The 19713-nt window shown below is 46.4% G+C and overlaps 2 protein-coding genes across 2 annotated transcripts in view; one reads left to right on the top strand and one right to left on the bottom strand.

Annotated features, from left to right (window-relative positions):
* The window catches only part of LOC141121985 (uncharacterized), a 641331-nt gene that overhangs the window by 71741 nt on the left and 549877 nt on the right, over positions 1-19713 (bottom strand). Inside the window, 2 exon segments of the mRNA XM_073611770.1 lie at positions 6858-7301; positions 7303-7548. Coding sequence (XP_073467871.1) covers positions 6858-7301; positions 7303-7548 — 690 coding nt within the window.
* The window catches only part of LOC141121983 (uncharacterized), a 289647-nt gene that overhangs the window by 193934 nt on the left and 76000 nt on the right, over positions 1-19713 (top strand). Inside the window, 1 exon segment of the mRNA XM_073611768.1 lies at positions 6756-6763. Coding sequence (XP_073467869.1) covers positions 6756-6763 — 8 coding nt within the window.

Here is a 19713-nt window from a genome sequence, read left to right as displayed (position 1 = left end):
TCCACACCCACCTGGGGAACAGCAGCAGCCATCATCCATACTTGCCTAGGGACAGCAGCAACCACCAGCCATACCCACCTCGGGGACAGCAGCAGCCACCGTCCATACCCACCTCAGGGACAGCAGCAGCTTCCATCCATACCCACCTCAGGGACAGCAGCAGCCGCCGTCCTTACCCACCTCAGGGACAGCAGCAGCTGCCATTCATACCCACCTGGGGAACAGCAGCAGCCGCCATCCATACCCACCTGGGGAACAGCAGCAGCCGCCCTCCATACCCACCTGGGGGACAGCAGTCGCCGTCCATACCCCCATGGGGAACAGCAGCAGCCGCCGTCCATACCCACCTGGGGAACAGCAGCAGCCGTCCATACCCACCTGGGGAACAGCAGCAGCCGCCGTACATACCCAACCTGGGGAACAGCAGCAGCCGCTGTACATACCCACCTGGAGAACAGCAGCAGCCGCCACCCATACCCACCTGGGGAACAGCAGCAGCCACCATCCATACCCACCTGGGAGACAGAAGCAGCCGCCACCTATACCCACCAGCCAGCGATTCCTGCAGGAAACATGAGGAAGAAGTGAAGATTGAGGTCAGTTGAGCTGCATTATGCCGCGTACATACGATCGGAAATTCAGCCAGCAAAAGACCGATGAGAGCTTTTGGTCGGAAAATGCGACCGTGTGTATGCTCCATCTGACTTTTGCTGGCCGAATTCCGGCCAGCAAAAGATTGAGAGCATGTTCTCAATTTTTCGGTCGGCAAAAGTTCCGATCAGAAATTCCGATTGTCTGTAGCAATTCTAACACGCAAAATTCCTACGCATGCTCGGAAACAATTCGACGCTTGCTCAGAAGCATTGAACTTCATTTTCTCGGCTCATCGTAGTTTTGTACGTCACCATGTTTTGATGGTCGAAAGTTCAGCGAACTTTTGTGTGACCGTGTGTATGCAAGCCAAGCTGGAGCGGAATTCCGTCAGAAAAACCATCCAAGATTTTTCTGACGGAAAATCTGCTCGTGTGTACGTGGCATTAATGTGAAAGCAGCCTTAGGTCCCTTTCACTCGATCAGTCCGATTGCGTCTGCCTGTCCGTTTTTCGTGCGGACCCAATCAGACCCTCCATTCACCTCTATAGAACGTCAGATGTAAATGGACTTCTGTCCTTTTACACCTGCCTATCTCCAATCCGATCCACTTAAAAACCCAGAAGGGGATCCGTCCCTTTCTGTCTGGGTGGAAAGGACTCTAAGGTGCATAGAGTAGAGCGGGCTGTGTCCGTGTCTGCTTTGCATATGTAGAGTGGACACAGACCTGTCATCCACCCGCTACACTCATTGTGGCCCGCAACTGATTACCAAGTCGCTAAAGTGGCCCTCACTCTTCAAAGGGTTGTGTACCCCTGGGTTAAAGTGTCACCTATGGGCTGTTTTTGATTACCAAAGTTATTCTTCATTTCAATGGCACACCAAATATTGGTTATCTATTCACTTAGCCCAACCTCATCCTTATATTTTACCATAAAATTCGCAAAGCATTGTATTTGTGTGTTTTAAACTTCCATTTAGTGTATTTTTTTACCGATTGACATCATCAGTAATGTGACATAAAACATTTGAAACCACCACCATTTTATTCTCCAGGGCCTCTGCTTTCAGAAAATATATGTTTGGGGTTTTATTTAATCTTCAGGCACAAAATCTGCATTTTAACATGTGTGGAAAAATAATCCAAACCAGCTCTGGCAGTGAAAGGGTTAATGTGAGCTAGATGGGATCACTCTGCTGTGGTCACACTCTAAACATTAGAGCTCCCCCTAGCTGCAGTCTGGTAAAAACATGGCTAGGAGGTCTATTCATTTATCTGCTACATACTTCCCATCTTTATATAAACGTCTCCTGACATATAGGGAAGTGGTGTCACAATAGGGGGTGGGGGGTGCGGGCCGCACCAGGGTGACACCTGTGGACAGTGCCGTGGCACCGCTAACACCGTACCCCTACACTGATCTGCTCTCACAGCTGTGTCCCTAAACAGAGCGTACAGAAGCTGCCTCCCCCTCCTCTCTGTTTACATCTACACAAGAGGAGGGAGTCCGAGGGACACACCGCTGTGCATGCGCCGGTCTGTCTGAGGTCTGTATAATGTATTGTAATGTAGATGGACATGTGCAGGGGGGGCGCTATGGGAGAAGGGTCTACTAGCATGGGTACTGAGGGGGGTCTGCTCTCAGAGATGGTCTATACTGAGGGAGGGGGTCTGTACTGAGGGGGAGGTATATACTGAGGGAGGGGGTCTGTACTTAGTGGGGGGTCTATACTGAGAGAGAGGGGTCTATACTCAGGGAGGGGGTCTGTACTTAGTGGGGGGAGGGATCTATACTAAGGAAGGGGGGTCTGTACTTAGTGGTGGAGTCTATACTGAGAAAGGGGGGTCTGTAGTTAGTGGGGGAGTCTATACTGAAAGAGAGGGGTCTATACTGAGGGAGGGGGGTCTGTACTTAGTGGGGGAGTCTATACTGAGGAAGGGGGTCTGTACTTAGTGGGGGGTCTATACTGAGGAAGAGGGGTCTGTACTGAGGGAGGGGGTCTGTACTTAGTGGGGAAGTCTATACTGAGAGAGAGGGGTCTATACTGAGGGAGAGGGTCTGTAGTTAGTGGGGGGTCTGTACTGAGGGGGGTCTATACTGAGAGAGGGGGGTCTGTATTTTGTGGGGGGGTCTAATCTGAGAGAGGGGGTCTGTATTTAGTGGGGGGGTCTATACTGAGGGAGGGGGGTCTGTACTTTGTGGGGGGTCTATACTGAGAGAGGGGGTCTGTAATTTGTGGGGGGTCTATACTGAGAGAGGGGGGTCTGTACTTAGTGGGGGGTCTATACTGAGAGAGGGGGTCTGTAGTTAGTGGGGGAGTCTATACTGAGAGAGAGGGGTCTATACTGAGGGAGGGGGGTCTGTACTTAGTGGGGGGTCTATACTGAGGGAGGGGGGTCTGTACTTAGTGGGGGGTCTATACTGAGGAAGGGGGGTCTGTACTTAGTAGGGGAGTCTATACTGAGATAGAGGGGTCTATACTAAAGGGAGGGGGTTCTGTACTTAGTGGGGAGTCTATACTGAGAGGGGGGTCTGTACTTAGTGGGGGGGGGGTCTATACTGAGAGAGGGGGGTATGTACTTAGTGGGGGGTCTATACTGAGGGAGGGGGTTTGTACTTAGTGGAGGGGTCTATACTGAGAGAGGGGGGCCTGTGCTTAGTGGGGGGTCTGCAGTTAGTGGAGGGGGGTCTATACTGAGAGACAGGGGTCTGTACTTAGTGGGGGGGTCTATACTGAGGGAGGGGGTCTATACTGAGAGAGGAGGGTCTGTACTGAGGGGGAGGTATATACTGAGAGAGGGGGGTCTGTACTTAGTGGGGGGTCTATACTGAGAGAGAGGGGTCTATACTCAGGGAGGGGGTCTGTACTTAGTGGGGGGAGGGATCTATACTAAGGAAGGGGGGTCTGTACTTAGTGGTGGAGTCTATACTGAGAAAGGGGGGTCTGTAGTTAGTGGGGGAGTCTATACTGAGAGAGAGGGGTCTATACTGAGGGAGGGGGGTCTGTACTTAGTGGGGGGTCTATACTGAGGAAGAGGGGTCTGTACTGAGGGAGGGGGTCTGTACTTAGTGGGGAAGTCTATACTGAGAGAGAGGGGTCTATACTGAGGGAGAGGGTCTGTAGTTAGTGGGGGGTCTATACTGAGAGAGGGGGGTCTGTATTTTGTGGGGGGTCTAATCTGAGAGAGGGGGTCTGTATTTAGTGGGGGGGTCTATACTGAGGGAGGGGGGTCTGTACTTTGTGGGGGGGTCTATACTGAGAGAGGGGGTCTGTAATTTGTGGGGGGTCTATACTGAGAGAGGGGGTCTGTAGTTAGTGGGGGAGTCTATACTGAGAGAGAGGGGTCTATACTGAGGGAGGGGGGGTCTGTACTTAGTGGGGGGTCTATACTGAGAGAGGGGGTCTGTAGTTAGTGGGGGGTCTATACTGAGAGAGGGGGTCTGTAGTTAGTGGGGGAGTCTATACTGAGAGAGAGGGGTCTATACTGAGGGAGGGGGGGTCTGTACTTAGTGGGGGGTCTATACTGAGGAAGAGGGAGTCTGTACTTATTGGGGGAGTCTATACTGAGAGAGAGCGGTCTATACTGAGGGAGGGGGGTCTGCACTTAGTGGGGGGTCTATACTGAGGAAGGGGGGTCTGTACTTAGTAGGGGAGTCTATACTGAGATAGAGGGGTCTATACTAAAGGGAGGGGGTTCTGTACTTAGTGGGGAGTCTATACTGAGAGGGGGGTCTGTACTTAGTGGGGGGGGTCCATACTGAGAGAGGGGGGTATGTACTTAGTGGGGGGTCTATACTGAGGGAGGGGGTTTGTACTTAGTGGAGGGGTCTATACTGAGAGAGGGGGGTCTGTACTTAGTGGGGGGTCTGCAGTTAGTGGAGGGGGGTCTATACTGAGAGACAGGGGTCTGTACTTAGTGGGGGGGTCTATACTGAGGGAGGGGGTCTATACTGAGAGAGGAGGGTCTGTACTGAGGGGGGACTATAGTTGGTGGGGGGGTGACACCAATTTTTTCCGCATCGGGTGACACCCCCCCTAGTGACACAACTGATTTAGGGGTCTATTCATAAAACATTTGCATAGCAATTCATCCATGGAAAGTGCATGTACATTCCTGTTGATGGACTTTTTGCTGAGCTGTTTGAATGGTGTCCATTCAAATCAATTAAATCAATGGCTGGTTTAATAGTAATTGTTTAAATAACTTTTTATGATACACTAAAAATATACGCCTGACCCTCAGTGTGCCGCCTACCTAATTAGTATGTCAAAAAAGGTGAAACAATACTAATATATGGGGATTGAATAACTTCAAAAGCGTTAGAGTAAAAATGACAAAATGAAAAAAGAGGGAAAAGGAGAGGATGGGAGCTCACGGTATGAAGATTAAATGGCAAACTTGAAATAAAAACCTGTAATAGCACAACCAAGCCTGTGGTAGCACATATCTATGGAACTTCACTCACCATACAAACATATTTAGCAAAAAAGATTTATTGGTTTCAAAGATAAGAAAGACATTAAAAACATCATGCATACATTAGCATTAAAGCTATAAAAACAAAAGGACATCTCTGGACAGGAGGTGCAATTCCACCCAAGTTGCAGGAGTTGTAAAAATGCTGTAATACAGCTGGGATAATATCCCCAGGTCTAAGCGACCTCTGAAGAGTGACCCAAGTGTTGAACTGATATTGAAAAAGGGAGGATGGATAAAGTCAAAGCACAAAGTGGAAGCTATGAGATGATATGAATGGTTCTCTGATCTGCATTGGAAAAAGGTGGACAAGTAGATGATTGTATTGATCTGGAAGGTAGGTGTAAAGAAATAGGGGGCGTTGCTGGGTAACAGTGGTCAGGAGGAGATGTACAAGTGGAATAGTAATGAATATGGGGGTCCAATAAAGTGATGTGTGGCTCATTAAAACCAGAAGAACATGGTCCTCCTTGGCCTCCCTCTCACTGTACCAATCAGAGTCCCTATGAGGACTCGCTCCCAAACCCCAAATGAAAGAGCAATGTGAAGAGGTAATTCTTTCCAGAAAGTAATAGTCCTTTCCAAAGAATGGTAAATGTATTTATACTGTACTTATCAGCTTGTCATCAAGTCCACAGGTCCAGGGTCCCGGGGGAAGGTCCTCCCTTGTCTTTGAAAACATCAGTCTTGTAAAGTGTGTAGAACCATATATGGGTCAAAGGCATGTAGTCCAGAGATGGGCCGCGCTGGCCTGACCGCTTCGTCTGCATCAGAGGCTGGTTCCCAATGCCGTCCATTGCACTTTTATCCTTCAGTGTCTACTTAACTCACAAGTGCATGAGTCCAATCTCAGATATTACAATCAAACCATGCCTGACAAATGGAAATTAATGGGTCTACTAGCCAGAATCTAACTCAGTGATTTCCTATGACCATCAGCTCCATCTAGTGACCATAATGGGGTATTTTTCCTGAAATACCTCAATAAAAATAGCACAATACCACATTATGGCCACTAGATGGAGCCAAGGAAATCAGTGTATGAAATAAAAAACATCCAATATTCATCACAGCCGGGGGAATGCCGGTCACATTCATTCAACTATTTTTTATTTTAATAGACCTCTAAGTGTCTGTGAAATCTTACACCACAAAATGCGCTCAGCCAATGAAAGGTAATGACTCAATTTTTATTTTTCTCCTGCTATCAATGGCCAACACGGTACAACACTTCATCCATGTCTTTGGTGATCTCTGATCTCCTTATGAACTGTTTCTTCCATGATGAAGATCAGCCATGGAGTATATCTGAGGTGTATATCAGGGTGTGCTTCTTCCCCACATGAGAGCTGTGATGTCCAGCAACATTCATATAGAAGACATTTCCCACACTCAAGGCACTAATACACCTCAAGGGTTGTGTGGGATCCCTGATGTACAGGAAGACAGGACTTCAGTGAGGAACAATTCCCTCACTCTGGACAGGAATACGGCTTCTCTCCTGTGTGAGATCTTATATGCACATTAAGTTTGGATTTAGAAGGGAAACACTTCCCGCACTCAGTACAGGAAAAGCTCTTCTCTGTTGGAAGTTACGGCACCTTCCCTCACAGTCTGAGCTTCCTCAGGATGAGAGGAATACGATGGTCCATCTACACTGTGTGGTGCCGGATGGGCATTTGAGGTAGCCAGGTTTTCTCCTGGAGTATTCTCGTTATGAGAACTCTGATGTGTGAAAAGTTGTGACTTGTGTACAAAACATTTCCCACACTCAGGACAGGAATACGGCTTCTCACCTGTGTGAGATCTCTGATGTGTGTAAATTTTGGACTTCCGTGAAAAACATTTCGCACACTCAAAACAGGAATATGGCTTCTCCCCTGTGGGAGATCTCTGATATGTGAAAAGACTGGACTTCTGTGAAAAACATTTCCCGCACTCAGGACAGGAAAACGGCTTCTCCCCCGTGTGAGATCTCTGATGTCTGTAAAGATGAGACTTATCTGAAAAACATTTCCCGCACTCAGGACAGGAATATGGTTTCTCCCCTGTGTGAGATCTCTGATGTGTGTAAATTTTGGACTTCCGTGAAAAACATTTCGCACACTCAAAACAGGAATATGGCTTCTCCCCTGTGGGAGATCTCTGATATGTGAAAAGACTGGACTTCTGTGAAAAACATTTCCCGCACTCAGGACAGGAATACGGCTTCTCCCCTGTGTGAGATCTGACGGATGTAAAGATGAGACTTTACTGAAAAACATTTCCCACACTCAGGACAGGAAAACGGCTTCTCCCCCGTGTGAGATCTCTGATGTCTGTAAAGATGAGACTTATCTGAAAAACATTTCCCGCACTCAGGACAGGAATATGGTTTCTCCCCTGTGTGAGATCTTTGATGTATGTAAAGACTGGACTTCTGTGAAAAACATTTCCCACACTCTGTACAGGAATACGGCTTCTCTCCTGTATAAGATCTTTTATGCACATTAGGTTTGGATTTAGAAGGGAAACACTTCCCGCACTCAGTTCAGGTAAACCTCTTCTCTGTTGGAAGGACGGCACCGTCCCTCACAGTCTGAGGTTCCTCAGGATAAGAGGAATACGATGGTCCATCTACACTGTGTGGTGCCAGATGGACATTTGAGGTAGTCGGGTTTTCTCCTGGACTATACTGTGTGATGTCCTCATCTTCTACTTTACAGTCTGGAGACAAAGTGAGACAATCCTCTGAGGTTTTCCTCATCTCCCGTCCATCTACTAAAATAGAAATAAAAAGATTATTACTAGACATGAGCAGATTGGTTCCCCTAAACCAAGACTCTGCCCACATCAGGCAGCTTTGTCTCTGAGCAGAAAAGCAGATAATAAAAGAACCCAAACACTCTGTAATTCAGTATAATTATGACAGACTGAAGGTGTAGTTTTACCACGTCTGTATAGAATTAGTGACAGTTGCTGACACCAATCAGTAGTGGGTGTGTTTCTCTGAATTCATGCAGCATATGACAAAAAGACCAAAGAAAAAGTGAATTCATAGATGAGGAACTTGCAAGAGTCGAATTAAATAATTAAATACTATTTATTGAAAAAGCTCACTATAAACACCAATCCAAAAATATCCTGAAAACACAGGTACCATCACCATTAAAAAAGACAAGACAGTCATGTGCAGACACAGATGGCCACCTATCACATCAACCACTCGCATGTAACATGTGAAGTCATTCAAAATAAATAAACATGAATGGTTTCAAAGTAAGAGGTACAAAACATTGCTGGAAGTCCTTATGGTAAAAAGGAGGGGCAGCAGATGATAAACAGTAAAAATTGGTTTGATGGTGAGTGGTTGTGACGACAGATCCGATCAACACTATATAGTGATCTGGAGGGCAGAAATAACCAGGGAGGGGGAGAGAGTGGTGAAGGGCCACGGTGGAAAGGTCCTGGATGGAGGGATGTATGGATGACTCAGCAGCGGCCTCAGAGCACAGGTGTGTGCAAACTTAAGGGATCGGGGTCTCTCTAGGCCGGGAATGGCTCTGTCTCTGAGGATCTTACAATTCCCCCCTCAAGGTGTGGAGGAATGTAATGTACATAATGATAATCATAAAAATGTCAATTTTCTTATATGTATACATGTTTCTATGCAACTCCTTACTTATTACATAGTAAAACAGCTTTGCTTTGGAACCAAGAAAGATGGTGCCTACCCCCTACTACCCCCACATTGAAAGTATGAGAAAGTGAAGACAGAACAAGCTTCAACCAAGCCTCAGCATCAAGTTTCTGAATTTCTCTTGTATTTCAGCCAATAAGATGTATCTATTAGATTGACCACATATACATAAGCAATGACGTATAAGCTATTATTCTTTGTGTATAAAACCTTAGCACCACCCTGCAATAAACAGAGATGTGGAAGTAATCGAGCTGAACAGGTGTCAGAGTGGTTACTCCCAGCGTGCACGCATTTCTCCACTTTATAATTAGAAACAGCAGCAGAAATCTATCCTTGAACTCGATTGAAGTTCTTAACCATTACAAAGGCAACTAGTAAATGGGTCCTCTGATCTCCTACCAGTTCATTTCTTTATTCATGGACCTTAGTCAGAGAGTGAGGAAACGAGAACTGTCTTTTATAGGAGTGACAGTGATGAGGGAATTATAGGACGAGTGCCCCCACCCCCTCTATCACTCATTCCCATCTTCCCAACACAAGAAGTCCTGCACTTCCTTATTTAGTCCATGATTTAGTCATGAATAACAGTGGGGCTGAGCCCCACCAGAGGTCAGAGAGTGAGGATGGGGGGAGAACAACCAAGATGAAGACTGGACTGATCCTGAAGACAACCATCATTGGGTTATTGACTCCTCCCTCATTATCACTTTCTGTTTAAGGTTCCAAAGTTTGAGGATGTTATCACATTATTATCAACATGTAAAAGCCTTTGCTCCAATAAAATCATCAGATATAAAATGTCCAGCTGGTAGAAAATGGGTGTAACAAAAGAGAATACATATTATGTGTATATATAGCAGTGGGTAGAGGAGAAAGAGCAGAAGTCAGGACTATGTAATGTACAACATATTGTATAAGATACAACAGATAGGACTATATAGTATCAGAATGATGTAATGTACAACATAGAGTATATAGTGCAGGGGTCAGGAGTATGTAATGTACAATATAAATTATACAGTGTAAGGGTCAGGACTCATAATATTGGTATTCAGTAATCAGTGGAAGATTAAATGTTTACATGAGACAAGTTGCAGAGGTCCCACACCGCTATCTCCCATCTCCTGAGACTGTACTCAGTGACTTGGGTCTGAGACTATACAGACATATCCCTCCACCCGGCACAGCCAGCAAATAACAGAGCAAGTAATCCTTGGAGAATTGTTCTGTCAGAGATCTTGCCATGCCCAGGTATGGGGCAGAAGACCCAAAACACATAGCCCAGGTGCCTAGGTTTAATAAAGCCTATGGTTAAAAATAGGATTTTTTATAACAGCTTACCTGTAAAATCCTTTTCTTTCGATGGACATCACAGGACACAGAGCCTCAGTAATTACTGATGGGTTATATAGGTATCACTAGGTGATTGGACACTGGCACACCCTAACCAGGAAGTTCAACCCCCTATATAATCCCTCCCCTTACCGGGATACCTCAGTTTTGTAGCCAAGCAATATAAGTGTATTAGAAGAGGGGCGGGACCTCTGTGTCCCGTGATGTACATCAAAAGAAAAGGATTTTACAGGTAAGCTGTTATAAAAAATCCTATTTTCTTTCTCGTACATCATGGGACACAGAGCCTCAGTAATTACTGATGGGATGTCCCAGAGCAATGCTATCTGAGGGGGGGGGAACCACGACCAAGTAGGGTGCAATCAGACCTGAGGACCCTGTACCGCTGCCCGCAGCACACTACGCCCAAAGGCGATATCCTCATGCCTTCTCACATCCACCTTATAGAATCTGGTGAATGTATGAACTGAAGACCAGGTTGCGGTCTTGCAGATCTGAGCCATCGATGCCCGGTGATGCACTGCCCAAGAAGCACCAATAGCCCTTGTGGAATGTGCCTTGATCTGAAACGGAGGAATCTTCTGTTTCAAACCGTAAGCCTGAATAATCAACTGATGAATCCATTTAGAAATGGTAGCTTTTGATGCTGCCTGTCCTCTACTGGGACCTTCTGGCAGCACAAACAAAACATCCGTTTTGCGAATTTGAGCAGTTGCTTTCAAATAGGCCTTGACTGCTCTTACTACACCCAAAGAATGTAGTGACCTTTCTTCCGAAGAACAGGGATCTGGAAAAAAGGAAGGCAGAACAATGTCTTGGTTTAGATGAAAATCTGAAACCACCTTCGGTAAAAAACTAAGATGAGGGCGCAATACCACTCTATCCTTGTGTATAATCAAATAAGGCTCTTTACAGGAAAGAGCTGCTAATTCTGATACTCTTCTAGCAGAAGAGATGGCTACCAGAAAAATTAACTTCCTTGTCAACAAGACCAAAGGAATTAGACGTATCGGTTCAAAAGGTTGTTTATGTAAAATAGAACCAAGTTCAAGTCCCAGGGGTTTAGGGGCGCCTTAACCAGTGGATTAAGACGCGTCACCCCCTGCATAACGTTTCGGACCAAAGAATGCGAAGCAAGTGGCCGTTGAAATAACACTGATAAGGCCGAGACCTGGCCCTTGATGGTACTCAAGGCCAGCTTCATCTCTAATCCCAACTGTAGAAAATCAAGAATTCTACCTATGACATATTTCCTGGGATGCCAACCTCTGGATTCACACCAGGTTACATAAGCTTTCCAGACTCTATGATAAATTAGTCTGGAAGCTGGCTTCCTTGCATTGATCAAGGTACATATCACAGGACCTGAAAGCCCACGATTCTTCAGAATGTGGGTTTCAATAGCCAAACCGTCAAATTTAGCGTTTGTAAGGCAGGATGGAACACTGGACCTTGAGATAACAGGTCTGGGCGTAACGGTAGGGTCCACGGGGAACCCACCGTCATCCTTACTATTTCTGCATACCAAGTCCTCCTGGGCCAAGCGGGGGCCACCAGAAGTACTGACTTCCTTTCCTGCCTGATCCTGCGAAGGAGTCGTGGCAGTAGCATAATAGGCGGGAATGCATAAATCAGTGAGAACCGATGCCACGGAATGCAAGAGGATCCCTCATCCTTGCCACAAATCTGTCTATCTTCTTGTTGAATCGGGATGCAAAGAGGTCTACATCTGGAACCCCCCATCTTTGGCATATGGCCCAAAAGACGTCGGGATGCAGAGACCATTCCCCTGGGAGTAACTGCTGGTGACTTAAATAGTCCGCCTGCCAGTTCTCTATCCCTGGAATGAAGACTGCCAATATGCATGGCACCTGCTTCTCTGCCCAGACTAAGATCTGGTTCACCTCTCTTTTAGCAGCTTGGCTCCTGGTGCCTCCCTGATGATTGATATAAGCCACTGCTGTGGCATTGTCAGACTGGATCCTGACTGGGCAACCCTGTACCCTGAGAGTCCAGGCCTTTAGGGCTAGATATACCACCCGGATCTCCAGAACATTGGTGGGTAAGGTCCTCTCGCTTTTGGACCATACCCCTTGGACCGCAGACTGTTCCAGAACTGCTCCCCAACCTGACAGACTGGCATCCGTTGTTACCACCATCCAGGTCACCAGTAGAAAGGATTTCCCTTTCTGTAGGTTTTCGGGTATTAACCACCAATTGAGGCTCTGACGCACCGCATGAGACAGGTGCATCGGAAAGTCTATTGCCTGAACCTTCTTGTTCCAGGCCGACAGAATACTGTGTTGCAGCAGTCTTGAATGAAACTGAGCATAGGGAACTGCTTCGAATGAAGACACCATCTTTCCTAGCAGCCTCATACAAAGGTGGACAGAAGGACCCTTCTTGGTCCTGACTACCAGAATCAGCTCCTTTAAAGCAGTGATCTTTGCCTGAGGTAGAAATACTTTCTCCTGGCTTGTATCTATGATCAGACCTAAATACTCCAGTCTTCTTACTGGTTTTAGGAAAGATTTTTCTAGGTCGTCTAGGTATGCTATGACAGTTATACCCTGGGCCCTTAATCTGGCCAGAGGAGGAGCCAAGATCTTTGTGAACACTCGAGGTGCAGTGGCTATCCCGAAAGGCAGAGCCACAAACTGGAAATGGCGCCCTCCTATCTCGAAGCGCAGAAACTTCTGATGAGCAGGAAAAATGGGCACATGCAGATATGCATCTCTGATGTCTATCGATGCCAGAAATTCTCCTCCCTGCAGGAAGGAGACTACTGTCTGAATTGATTCCATGCGGAAGGACTGAATCCTTAGGAATCGGTTCAGATCCCTTAAATCCAGAATGGGTCTGACATCCCCATTTGGTTTTTGGACCGTAAAGAGGTTGGAATAAAAGCCCAATCCTTGATCCTTCGCAGGAACCACCATAATGACCTCCTGCGACAAAAGTCGCTCTAACGCTAGAAGGAGCGACTGCTTTTTCTCTGGATCTCTGGGGACACTTGATCTGAGGAAATGAGGAGAGGGAAATTCTTGAAACTCCAGCTTGTACCCTAAGGTTACCGTGGAGATTACCCATCTGTCCTGGAAATCCTCCTGCCAGAGCCCTGAGAACTGTAGCAGTCTTCCCCCCACTCGAGCGAGCGGGGGCGCCCCTTCATAAAGAGGTCTTAGTGTCTTGCCTAGTAGGCTTCTTCCCCCAGGACTTCTTTTGTCCCTGGGTATTGACTCTTATTTCTTGACCCAGACGGAGGAGGCCGTCGAGACTGCCTGGAGGCTGAAGCTCCTGGCGCTGGGGAAAGAGTCCGCTTGAAAGAGGGATGCTTACTCTTCTTAACAGGTAAGAGAGTGCTTTTCCCACAAGAGATTCTCTTGATATAGTTATCCAAGTCCTCTCCAAATAACCTTGCACCACAAAATGGAAACCCAGCCAGCAGTTTCTTACATGGTGCTTCGGCTGACCAATTTTTCAACCATAGGATTCTACATATATGCAATAAACCCCAGTGAAAGACGAGAGGTTTGCATGATAGAATCTCTGATGGTGTCAACAACATAACATAAGGCCGCTGGAAGGTTACCCAAACCCTGGGCCTGCTGTTCAGGTAAAACTTTGATGACCTGCTTAACATGGTCTCTTAAGTATTGACAGACTCCAATTTCTGCTACTGCAGGTTGAGCTACTGAACCTGCTAAGGAGAAAACATCCTTCAATAGGGATTCCATCTTTTTATCCACAGGATCCCTGAGCATCTGAGCATTGTCTACAGGACAAGTCAGACTCTTATTCACGGAGGAAATGGCAGCATCAATGGCCGGTATTCCCCACATTTTGATAAACTTTTCTTCCATAGGATAAAGTGTTGAAAACTTTTTCGGCGGAAAAAAACGTTTATCTGGGTGATCCCACTCAGAATAAATGAGCTTTTCAAGTAAATTATGAACAGGAAAAGCATGTGCTGTTTGAGGAGGTTTCAGTGACCCTAAAGAAGAAGAGGGTTCTTTAACTGATTCAGATAAGGGCAACTTAAATGTGGAGCGGACCAATCCAGTAAGGATCTGTACTAAGACTTTCTCCTCTTGGGAAGCCGAAGAGGGTCCCTCTCCACCTGATTCCTCCCATCCTGATCCTCTGAAATGGATTCTTCTCCTTTATCCTCTGCCTGAGGGTCTTGGGGAACAGAGGAAGGCCTAGTGCGTTTTCTTCCACTGAGTGAAGATGTAATCACGGCCATTAATCTTTCCTCTAATCCATTGATGGTTGAGGAAAAAACCTCCTGTGTAATGTATACAGGGGCTGAAGTGCCAGAAGCAGGTATAGCCCCTGACCCCAATGGTTCTCCCTGACTAGCCGTCCCTGGCCCCTCAGGGGGGGAGGATGCTGCAGAAAGGGGGCCTTCAGAAACTGAATGAGATCCCCTAGAGCCTCTGGTTCTTGGGGAATTTGAACCTCTTCTACCCATAGTGCAAAGCAACAAGGTGGAGGTATCACAAAATGAACACTGACTGTTGAGCGATGTAGTCTGGCAAAAGCCTTGCTACCAAATGCCCAGTCTGGTGTTAGCTTAGTAAATGCTGCCTAGGAGAATGCCTGTGCCCCACCTTACATGCGACCGTCAGCTCTGTGTCCCTCCAAAGGCTTAGTGCACCTGTAAAGAGTGCCTTTAATAGCCTGCAGCCGACACCTGTGGGCATCTGAGCACGTTATGCTGACGCCCCGCCCCCCCCTACCGCCCGCTCCCTTCATCTTTCGAAAAAAACGTGCGCTTTCAGTGTGATCCAACCCTCCGGGACAGCATGGAGGAAAGGCTGGGGGAGGGGGAAGAAGGAGAGAGGCCGGTAGTGATGGGGCCTGCACGTGGCAAATGGCGGCGGCGGCAGTGAAAGTGCAGTGTATAACCGCCTCATAGACCACCTGCGGCCTCCCCCTAGTCTGGGGGGAGATATCCCTGAGGAGAGCCCCCCATCCCATCCTACCTGGAGCCGGCCGAAGGAGCTTGTGCAGCGTGCGAACACTGAGACAGACATCAGCATGAAAAGGTATGTGCTCTTGGCAGCCCCAGTGGTGACAATAGGCATAGCATGCATTTACCTTAAAGGAGAAAATCTACTAGAATTAAAAAATTCTGTGGAATCTCCCTTACCTTATCCAGCCGCAGGGTTCTGTTATACAGACCCAATCTTCACCTATTATGGTGGGCTCCGTTTGAAAAAACCTTCAGAGACTGGGGCCCCCTACGAATAGGGGGATCCACAGTTCTGGGCCTGTAAAGCACCCAGCCAGAAATAAGGATAGAAAACCATTTTCTGATCCGCAGGTCCAGCTTTCTAAAAAGAGGAAGCGTTACAGGTAAAACCTCGTTTCTTTGGACACGAGGCCCGGGTACCATCCAATTCGGCCATGAAAGACACTTTGAATGGATCCGGTTCGCCTGGCTTGCCCCAGTATAGGATATAGGATATTCCCTTTGGAGCTCAGCACAGGACATCTTTACACGTCCAACACCTAAAACACTGGCGGGAAAACTGAGGTATCCCTGCAAGGGGAGGGATTATATAGGGGGTTGGACTTCCTGGTTAGGGTGTGCCAGTGTCCAATCACCTAGTGATACCCTATATAACCCATCAGTAATTACTGAGGCTCTGTGTCCCGTGATGTTCGAGAAAGAAAAAGGTCAGGACAAGCAACAGACGAGCGCATCCAAGAGATGAAGCCGGGGTCACTACACAGAAAATCAATCCAAGGAAACAACAGGCAGGACGAGGAATAGCAAGAAGGAGCTCAGAGACAAATGAGAATATTGCTCAGCCAATGGGAGATTATCTCAGCATGACATAAAGTGGTTCTGAAGGCTGAAGGTTTCTTACCTTCATGTATTCTATGATGATACACATATATATAGTGTGGAAACAAGAATACAATAGTGCAGCCATGTAGGGTTGTCCACCTCTTCCCATTAAAACCAAACACATGAATTACACGGGTTCTGAGGATAATTAAATGCAGATAAGGCACTAAGTGAGTTCAGCTACAGAACCTGTGTAATCAATATGTGTTCAGTTTTTATGGGATATGGTGACAACCCTTGTGCTGATCCCCCCTGAAGGGGTTAATCTAGGTTTCCACACTATATATGTGTGTATCTTCATCTGCTGGAGATAAAAGACATCACAGTGACTATGGAGGAAGAGGACGGACATGACGGGGGTGTGATGAACGAAGAGTGCAGAGAGAGAGCACACAGAGACAAATCACCAGGAACCCGACACGCCGGTGTTTATTGGGGGACTCGGGGTACAGGCAGGAAGAGAATTAGTTCACAGAACAAACAATAGACACAGCAATGAAGAGTGATCCTCAGGGTGGCAATATGGGACTTCAAAGGGGTGATAGTTCACAGGGCAAACAGAAGGCACAGCAATGAAGAGTGAACCTTCGGGACAGCAATATGGGACATCAAAGCATAGGTAGTCCACAGGGCAAACAGAAGGCACAGCAATGAAGCATGCTCCTCAGGACAACAATATGGGACAGCAAAGGGGTGATAGTCCACAGGGCAGAGCAGTGTTTGGTAAAGCGGGGGTTAAATTCCTTGGCACATGGGCAGAGCAGTGTTTGGTACAGCGGGGGTCAAAGTCCTTGGCACACGGGCAGAGCAGTGTTAGCACATCAGGGTAGCAAGACACAGTAGAAAGAAACATTCCTCCGACCGCTGTTCCAGCTGTGTGTTCCACAACTTCCAGTTCCGGTGATATCACTTCCTGTCTATGGAACACACAGCACATCCTGGTGTTGGTTATACAAGTATTGTATTTCATTTTAATGAAAGGCGTTGCTGATGTGGGATTCCACTTTCTCTCCTCCCTGAGTGTGTATGAAGAGGCGGAGCCCTGAGTGTGTATGAAGGGGCGGAGCTCTGTGTGTGTATGAAGAGGCGGAGCCCTGAGTGTGTATGAAGGGGCGGAGCTCTGTGTGTGTATGAAGAGGCGGAGCTCTGAATGTGTATGAAGAGGCGGAGCTCTGTGTGTGTATGAAGAGGAGGAGCTCTGAGTGTGTATGAAGAGGCGGAGCTCTGAGTGTGTATGAAGAGGCGGAGCTCTGAGTGTGTATGAAGAGGAGGAGCTCTGAGTGTGTATGAAGAGGCGGAGCTCTGAGTGTGTATGAAGAGGCGGAGCTCTGAGTGTGTATGAAGAGGCGGAGCTCTGAGTGTGCATGAAGAGGCGGAGCTCTGAGTGTTTATGAAGGGGCGGAGCTCTGAGTGTGTATGAAGAGGCGGAGCCCTAAGTGTGTATAAAGAGGTGGAGCTCTGAGTGTGTATGAAGAGGCGGAGCTCTGAGTGTGTATGAAGAGGCGGAGCTCCTGCTGGAACAGCGGTCGGACGAGGAGTCTAGGAGGGAGACTGACAGAAAGTGCAGCAGACTCTCAGGAGTGAGCGAGGAGGATCCAGTTCCTTTGCCATCGGAGGTGAGGAGAGTGTGAAGGATGTTGGTGACTCTGGTAGATGAAAAGCTGGGAGTCATATTGCTCTGGTGAGTGGGGAAGCACTACTAAGGGGGCGCCCTCACCATCACGTGTGTAAGAGGTGGAAGAAGGCGTGGCTACACTACAGCTGGCACCGTTTGGAGCACCGAGAACTTTACACCTTATCAACTTTTCATTGATTGGTGGATTTTTTATTCTATTTAGAAAAATAAGTTAATTGAAGTAGATGCAAAGTGGAAGCAGTAGATCTGCAGAGAATATTATTTGAGCCCCTAGCACTTTATATATGAATGTATCCACATATTTTAGTGTATTTGTGATGATTTATGCGCACACACAATAGGACAGCGCTGTGACACATAATGCTCTTCTAGTTGATAAAGGGAATACTTACCTATGCCATTTCCACCCTTTACTCTCGGCTGGGGTTCTTTGTATCCATATAACAGATGTTCTACATGACTAAATCTGCCATCAATTTTACTGCAAAATCAAAGGGGCCAAAATGTCTCCCCCCCGAGCAGTAATATATTTCTATCCCCCTTGGTGGGAGTGGAGATGACCCATCTATAAGGATATACAGTACATACACACAGCACAAGGACGTGTTCACACTATCAGACGTTTCTCAGGACTGCAGTTCCTCTTATCTCCACAAGGTGGTGATCTCACTTCTACCCAAACAGGAAGTCTCTATGGAAGACAGGAAGTGATATCAGGTACAGACACGAAGTTCTGGGTGAGAGGTGAGTTGGGAGGAAGTAGAGAGAAGACATTGTTGGAAGTGGCAGCAGAGGAGGTAATAAGATCTTATTTTCTATTTATAGAAATATTGGAAGAGGGGGGGACTTTGGACTTTTTAGGCACAGTAATACAAAATAATTTACAAAAAGGGTATTTTATTTATTGAAAAGACATATAAAATGCAATTATTAAAAAAACACAAAATAATATAGATACATAAATATTCAATGTTCAAATGTATTTTTGCCGCTGTACAAAGCCATACACAAGTATACAGAACCCGGAAGTCTGGACATCGATCCAAGATAGATAGAGATCGGAGGGTATGGCTGGACAGTGGACATACGATAATTATTTCAACTAGAAACTGTGCTCAACATGTTACGCCTGCCTTCACGCTTCTTCAGGAGAAAAGATTAGTGTGGCTAGACAAAAAATAGATAAAGATATAAATAATCAATATACAATATCCTGATAAGTAAAAAGAAAGAAAACAGGGTTTTTTTATCATCAATCAAAACAGCTAAGAAAGCCCATAAGAGCCAGACTGCACCAGCAAGAGGGAAGCAGAATAAAACGGTCATTACGGGGGCGCGCAAAACATCATCAGACAATATAAGATGGTGAAATACACTAGGTAGTCAGAATATGTTATTATCCAATAAAGAGAGCACTACAAATATATATATGGTAGATATAACTGATCAGTGGTAATGACTCCAAATGGAGTATCAATACAAACCAAATTATACTTACTATATGATGTAGCTTAAGATAACAAAGTTGTTTAAAATAATTATTATTAGGACAGGGACGGCCTGGGACTGTAGTGAAAAAGTACGCAGAGTCCAGAGTTCACAAAGGTATAATTGCTTCCCTATAGAGAAATAAGGATATTAAAGTAGTGGTAAAGAAAAAGAGGGGGGGGGGGGAGGGGGGAGCCATAATATTGCAAGTAATTCAGAGAGTAAAATATGTGAAAACTCACCAATTAAGGGGTAAAGTTGAAAAGGATTATATGGAAGGACGGAGGTAATTAGGGGTAAATGAATCTTGATTGGAGTATTATTGAGTAGCAGAGATCCATTATGCGGAAATCCAGTAAAATGATTAATATGTGCATATATATATACACAAGGCCTTCCAAAGGGTAAGCCAAACATAAAAATGTAGAGAGAATAATTGTCCTATAAGGTAAGCAAGCATAGGACAACATAAACAGTTGAAAGTTGTTTTGTTAGAGAAACAGGAATAAATAATAGATAAGATGAGCCCATAGGGGTGAATCGAGCGTACCTGGAGGCAATAAATGGAACGGGCTGGACGTGATAAGCGGCCGTCAATGGTGTCTCCTGTTTGGGGAATGACC

Source organism: Aquarana catesbeiana, unplaced genomic scaffold, assembly GCF_042186555.1.
Source record: "Aquarana catesbeiana isolate 2022-GZ unplaced genomic scaffold, ASM4218655v1 unanchor236, whole genome shotgun sequence".
In the NCBI taxonomy this organism is placed as follows: Eukaryota; Metazoa; Chordata; class Amphibia; order Anura; family Ranidae; genus Aquarana; species Aquarana catesbeiana.
This window is presented reverse-complemented; position numbering and strand designations above follow the sequence as displayed.